Source organism: Trichechus manatus, unplaced genomic scaffold, assembly GCF_000243295.1.
Source record: "Trichechus manatus latirostris isolate Lorelei unplaced genomic scaffold, TriManLat1.0 scaffold00118, whole genome shotgun sequence".
Classification (NCBI taxonomy): Eukaryota; Metazoa; Chordata; class Mammalia; order Sirenia; family Trichechidae; genus Trichechus; species Trichechus manatus.
The window spans coordinates 7,699,759-7,706,251 of NW_004444054.1; the positions used below are offsets into that span (position 1 = coordinate 7,699,759).

At 34.6% G+C, this 6,493-nt stretch overlaps 1 protein-coding gene across 2 annotated transcripts in view; it reads right to left on the bottom strand.

Annotated features, from left to right (window-relative positions):
• Positions 1 to 52: 52 nt before the first annotated feature.
• The window catches only part of TEX30 (testis expressed 30), a 7,862-nt gene continuing 1,421 nt past the window's right edge, over positions 53 to 6,493 (bottom strand). Inside the window, exons 2-6 of one of the 2 annotated variants that reach the window (XM_004384171.2) lie at positions 3,726 to 3,793; positions 3,019 to 3,249; positions 1,901 to 1,952; positions 1,184 to 1,389; positions 53 to 513 (exon numbers count right to left, since the gene is read on the bottom strand). In XM_004384171.2, the coding sequence (XP_004384228.1) occupies positions 340 to 513; positions 1,184 to 1,389; positions 1,901 to 1,952; positions 3,019 to 3,249; positions 3,726 to 3,740 (678 nt within the window). In that variant the 5' untranslated portion in view covers positions 3,741 to 3,793 and the 3' untranslated portion in view covers positions 53 to 339. The remainder of the gene's footprint in view (positions 514 to 1,183; positions 1,390 to 1,900; positions 1,953 to 3,018; positions 3,250 to 3,725; positions 3,794 to 6,493) is intronic. The other variant, XM_023738537.1, reaches the window with a different exon arrangement.

The following is a 6,493-nucleotide window of genomic DNA, read 5'->3' on the forward strand; positions in this document are numbered from 1 at the left end:
AATAGGAGTACTTTCTGAGTTGCATATCAATAAAACAAAAATGCCATTGTAGCAAAATCCAAATGTTTAATATTCTTCAAAACGTAACTATACTAATGAAAATAAATTATATTTAGACCACCTTCAATATTTGTACATCATCTTTATACAACTGTAACAGTGTTTTCAAAAGAAATTTTGTAAAAGACATTAATTTCACAATAAAAACATTTAAAAAATAAGGGAAACATTAGAAAACATTGAGTCTGAAATATATCTCATAATGATGAGAGTTATGCTGTTTTTTATCAAATTAACTGTATTTGTATTCAAAATAACATGGCTTTTAACTAATGACAATTATTTCTTGTCCATTTCAGTGATTTCTTGGATCCAAAACAAAATCTGTGTATTTATTTCTTTGAAAACATCATTTGTTGACCGTCCTTTCACTGCCATGGAATGATTTGCCTTCTCAATCCAGTGGATTTTATTAGGAGCTTGCATTTTCTGTGCCACTCTCTCCAACAAGTTCTAAAAAAAAAAAGAACAGGATACTAGACTAACGCTTTATTGGTGTTTAATAAGAGAGATTATCCCTTGCCTATACTGGCATTCATTCATCAAGTATTTATTAAATACCTACTCTACAAACAATTCTCTAGGCAATGGAATGTACAAAGAAATATCCACAGAAGTGGTGGTCTACTTCTCTCAGATACAGTAATTCCACAGAACAGATTATTATTGATGACAAAAAGTTAACTGGAGCAAAAAAAATTCTTCCACAAAAGTATTTTTCCCAAGGAAAACAGATGCTTTGGGAAATATGCAGCTGTCTCATAATATTGAGCTAACATTAATAATGTGCACAAATTAGTCTTTCTCAAGATTCAATTTTATAATGAATAATCTGCCTGAATATTGAAATGACAAATCCTAGTAATTCCCAAATCAGAATTCATTTATTAATCTTTCATGTCCCAAACAGGGGTTAATCCATTTACCAACTCTCTTTCCAGGGAGGTGAACTTTGTCAGTATGCTTCTATTTTTAAGTTCTCAAAACAACAGGGTAACTAAGGCACAAAACTAGCATTAATTGCACCTTTTTAAAGAGACTGAATGTTGCAGGTACTATCTTGTTCCCAAGATCTCTCTCTCATTCTCTTTCTCATTCACACAGACACTGAATTGTAATTCACCTTTTCACACATTTCATCTGCTGAGCCTGACACAAACAGTACAGGATCTTTTATACGAAAGAGATCTTCATCTCTGAGTTTATGCTGCTGCTTTGGATGGTGCAGTGGATAAGAAATACAAATGAGACCTCGAACAAAATCATCAGCATCATCTGGCTCAACATGACACATTACAGAAGCAGCCGCTCTTGAACCCATTGAACGACCTAAAACCAATTAAAATTAAGTTGAATTTATATGAAACACAAACATTCATATAAAGTAACGGTGATGGTGTGGCAAGTTTGATTTCATTTCATGTTCATCTGTCATATTTATATATCAGCAAACCATTTAACTCCAAAACTGTGGCAATTAACAAGCTGTAACATCCATAACGGACACCTTTTGCTTCATGAAGAGCTAAAACCTGATTATAAGTCAAAATAATAGCAGCAATTATTTCTCTGAAGAATACTTCAAGGATTAAGGACAAATCTTGTAAAGGAATCACTTAAGAGGGTGATCAGGAGATTCTTGGGTTCCAGTAAATATATATGAAGCTTAAATTTGCTTTAAATATATGAAGTATTTTAACACCAAGGAGGTGATTTACAAAAACAAAAAATAATCCTTAAATTAGCTTCTTATCATCAATTAATTTTAATTCTCAATTATCTCTTTCTATATTAAAATGGGTAGATTTTAAAACAAGTGTTCATAAGTACTGCAACTTACCTCCAAGAAAAACACCTGCAAGTTTGTATTCTCCTGAGGTCTTTAGGTAATTCTAGAAAAATCAACCAGAAAATGATTAATTCTTCTCCTATAAACTATTCCACTGGAAAACTAAAATATATTATTTCTTAGCATTACTGAACTGTATGAAAATCTATGCAAAGATAACCATAAAATCTTACGGGAGTCCTTACTGTACCCCCCCCCCCCCCCACTAATTATTTTGAGAGATAAGCAGTTCTATGTTGGGTCATATAGGTAAACATGTGAGGAATATTTCTAAAAATATTCAAGTACTAAACTATATTTTTAAAGTACAAACTGTACATATATATACATGCATACGTACATATATACACATATACATATGTGTATATATATACATATATATATAAATTGAAGGCTAGCAAAGGCTTCCAATTAATGCTACTAATGTCTAATGAGCCTTTGAGTCCATTCTGACTCACAGCGACCTAGTATGACAGAGTAGAACTGCCCCATAGGGTTTCCTAGGCTGTAATCTTTATGGAAGCAGATTGCCAGGTCTTTTCTTCCAAGGAGCCACTGGTGGGTTCAAACCACCGACCTTTTGGTTAGCAGCCAAGCACTTAACTACTGTACCACCAGGGCTCCTAATAGAACATCTAATTAGTAGAAGTATTAGTAAAGGCTCTGAAAAAAGTTAGCAAGCTTTTAAAGAATTTAGACTAAAAGAAATTTTGACTTTTATTCAGGGATTTTAAGTAATGTATCTATATAACATACACAGAAAAAAAGTGCCATATTTGTACATGCATAGCACAGCAGACAAAATATTTTAGAATTCCAAAACTACTATATTCTAAAGTCATGTAATACCAGTAAGAAAATTATATTACAAGTAGCTTACTTGGCAGTACCAGGGAGGGACGTTTATGATGTTAGCATGTATCTCCATGGAAACTAACTGATGGTAAAAAAGAGGAATCTGACTTCTAATCAGCTCTCATATGCTGCTGACTTTCTAGATACTCATTAAAGAATTTTTAAATTAAACCAAATAACTGCTAAACAAACTTAAATTTATTGAGAATTTAAACAGAATTCTGTTGTAAGTAAATATAATGAAACTTTCTTACCAAAACTGATTTATATGCCTTAATTCTATGTACAATATTAAGGCCTTTACAGGTAAATCTCAAGCAAAAAAACCCATGAGATGCAAGATGGGATGCCAGTGACATCAAATGAGGAAGATTCATATCTCCTGATGCTCCATGTGTAAGAATTATTCCATATGTTAAGCTCTTGTTAGGTACCAAACAAACAGCATCTAGTAATTTATTTCCAAAAGGTATTTTTAATTTAACCTGGAATTCAAGAGAATAAAGGGATCAATGATCAATAATTACTTCCTTGCTTATTCAGACAAATAACTAGTTTATTCTGTAAGCTTCATGATTCAAGTCATAGCCTCTAAATAAAAAACATTAGCAATAACAGCTATTATTTAAAAAGTGCTTACTGTATGTCAGGCACTATTATAAATATTTTCTATGTATTAATTCATCTAGCCTTCTTAATAACCCTATGAGGCAAGTACTGTTACTATCCCCATTTTATAGGTGAGAAAGCTGAGGCAAACACATTAAGTAATTTGCTCAAGGTTACGTAACTACTATGAACTCAGGCTATCTGCTCCAGAGTTCTTACCCTTAAACACTAATGCTATACTACCTTTCACAGATAAAGTTAAAAATAAGAAAATTACTCTGGAGCCATCTGGTTACTCAAAAAACAAAGTGGGGGGTGGACCCTGAAGATGCAGAACATACGAAAATATTACCTCTGTATGACTCATTTTCACTGTTATTCAACAAAGTGCATTACATCTGAGAAGCAAAGGACATCTCCCTGAAAAGAAGATTCTGTGATGAAATGTGGGTTGGCAGATATAGATATGACATAAAAACTATGAATGAACACTCAGTAGTTGAAATAAACACATTTAGAACTACTATTTCTCTAAAAACTGGGCTCATTATATATAATTAAATATTATTTTCAAGGTTCCTAGGAGTACTAGAATTGGTTATAGGTCTAGGGGTGGGGATGGCAGATGTTACATATAAGATAAACAAATGTGATACCTTGACATGGAAGCCTTAAGATAATTTACATCAAAGCAGAATACTGTATCTTGGCAATACACAAATTTTTTTTAAGCATTTTCTCCGCTAACGATCCTAAACTTAATTTCGTAATATCTTTGTATTAATCCATTTCCATCATCATTATTGCTCCCAACTCTTTGCCCCTTCCTGCAATATAAATATACAAATCTCCACAGTATTTGTTATGCAACTTTGCAGTGTCTCCCGGTAGGCAGAGTACATACACGTCTTTGGGGTATTGAGGTTTTGGGCTTGGTTATGAGACTTAATTTCACCAACAAAATATAGGTGGACGTTTCTATGTGCCACTTCTGAGATGGCAAATTTCCACCAGCCCTCTTGAACATTCACTCTTTGCCATGAGAAAAGCATTCCCCAGGTAGCTTTGCTTTTTCATGCTGGGTCCCAGAAATGAAGATACATGGAACAGACCTGAACCCAAAACTAAAGTCTAGAGTCCAACCTAGACAAGATCAGCTAAACCGCAGCTGACCTGAAGAATCATAAGCATGAAATGCTGTAAGTCACCAAAAATTTGGGTTTGTCATGAAGCATTATGGCAGAAACCTGAGTAAGATTTCTTCCTACTGCCAGCAATCTTTTATTGTATAGGATATTATCAATATCACGATCCCCACTACTCACCCATTTTTTCCTGCTGTTAATATTTACTGAATAGGTAACAATGATTTGGTTCAAAAGACACCAAGAATATGGAGTGAAGTCTCCCTCATTCCACTTTGCTTTGCCACCCAGATCCCCTCTCCAAAGGCAACCAATATTACCCACTTCCTGTGTATCCTTCCAGAGACACTCTATACATACAAAATTATGTATGTATTTTTCATTTACATGTTCATAGAAATATTTTCATTTTTACAAATTGGTGTATTTTTCTGAGCCCTCTTTCCCCCACTTATGTATCTTGGAGATTGCCTCGTATCTTTATACAATGAGCTTCTTGCATTCTTTTTTATGGCTGCAGAGTATTTTATGGAAGGGTTGTACATAATTTATTTCATCAACCTAATGAACACTGAGACTGCTTCCAATATTCTGCTATCACATTATTGCAACGAGCAGTACCATACTTAACATTATTTCACATGTGTATAGGTATATCTGTAAGATAAATTCCTGGAGGAGGAATTGCTGTGTTAAAGCATATGTTCATTTGCAATTAATTTTTTAAAGAATCTATTTCATTTCTGTATAGTTAATATAGGTACAAAATTTTAAAAGAACAAAAAACGTAAACAGTGGAAAAACCTCCTTATACTCTTTCCCCCTAGCCACCAAGTTCCTTTCCCTCCCCAGAAACAACCACTGGGACTAGTCTGTTATGCATCGTTTCATATATGGTTGATCCTCATTATTTGCAGATTCCGTATTTATGAATTTACTTTGTAAATTTATTTGTAACCCCAAAATCAATACTCATGGTACTTTTGAGGTCATGTAAGAACATGTACAGAGTGGCAAAAAATCTGAGTTGCCATACATACATATTCCCAGCTAAGGTTGAAATGTTCTGCCTTCTCGTTTCAGCTCTCACACTATAAACAAGGGTTCTTTTTGCGGTATACTTACTGCCATGCTTTTTGCATTTTTGTTGGTAATTTTTCTATTTAAAATGGCCACCAAACATAGTGAAGTGCTGTCTAGTGTTTCTAAACACAAGAAGGCTGTGATGTGTCTTACAGAGAAAATATGTGTTAGAGGAACTTCATTCAGGCATGAGTTATAATGCTGTTGGCCTTAAGTTCAATGTTAATGAATCAATAATATATATTAAATAAAGTGTCTTTAAACAGAAACACATAAAACAAGGTTGTGTTGATCAGCTGACGAAAATGTGACCAAAGGCTTGCAGGAACCCAATCCTGTATTTCCCCTAGGAGTAAAGGTTCCATGTTTGCTAATTCAGTGTTCCCAGCGACTTTACAGAACATAATTACAGCTATTAATAAGAATATACCGTGTGTGTGTGTAGGAGAATTCTCTTATTTGAGACTAGAGGGTACTAGTCTGGCTGCAAAAGTTCTGGGAGTCGAGTGGGAGAAGGGAGATAAAGGAATTGATCCCTCAGTGCACATAAATTAATCTCTGTTTTCATAAATGTAGCCCCACAATTAACTGTGCCTGGAGTTTCCCCATTCTTACTTTCTCAAGAGAATGAGCCTCCAGTCTTCTAACAGAGGGAAAGGCAGTCATCCAAAAGTGTGAAATGGGGAAGGGAATCTAGGTATCTAATTGTTTCTCAAACACAGTTTTCACCTACCCCTACCTGCTGCTGTCGAGTTGATTCTGACTCAAAGTGACCCTATAGGACAGAGCAGAACTGTCCCACAGGGTTTCCAAGGAGTGGCTGGTGGATTCAAACTGCTGACCTTTTGGTTAGCAGCTGCTCTCTTAACCACTGGGCCATCAGGGATCAGCA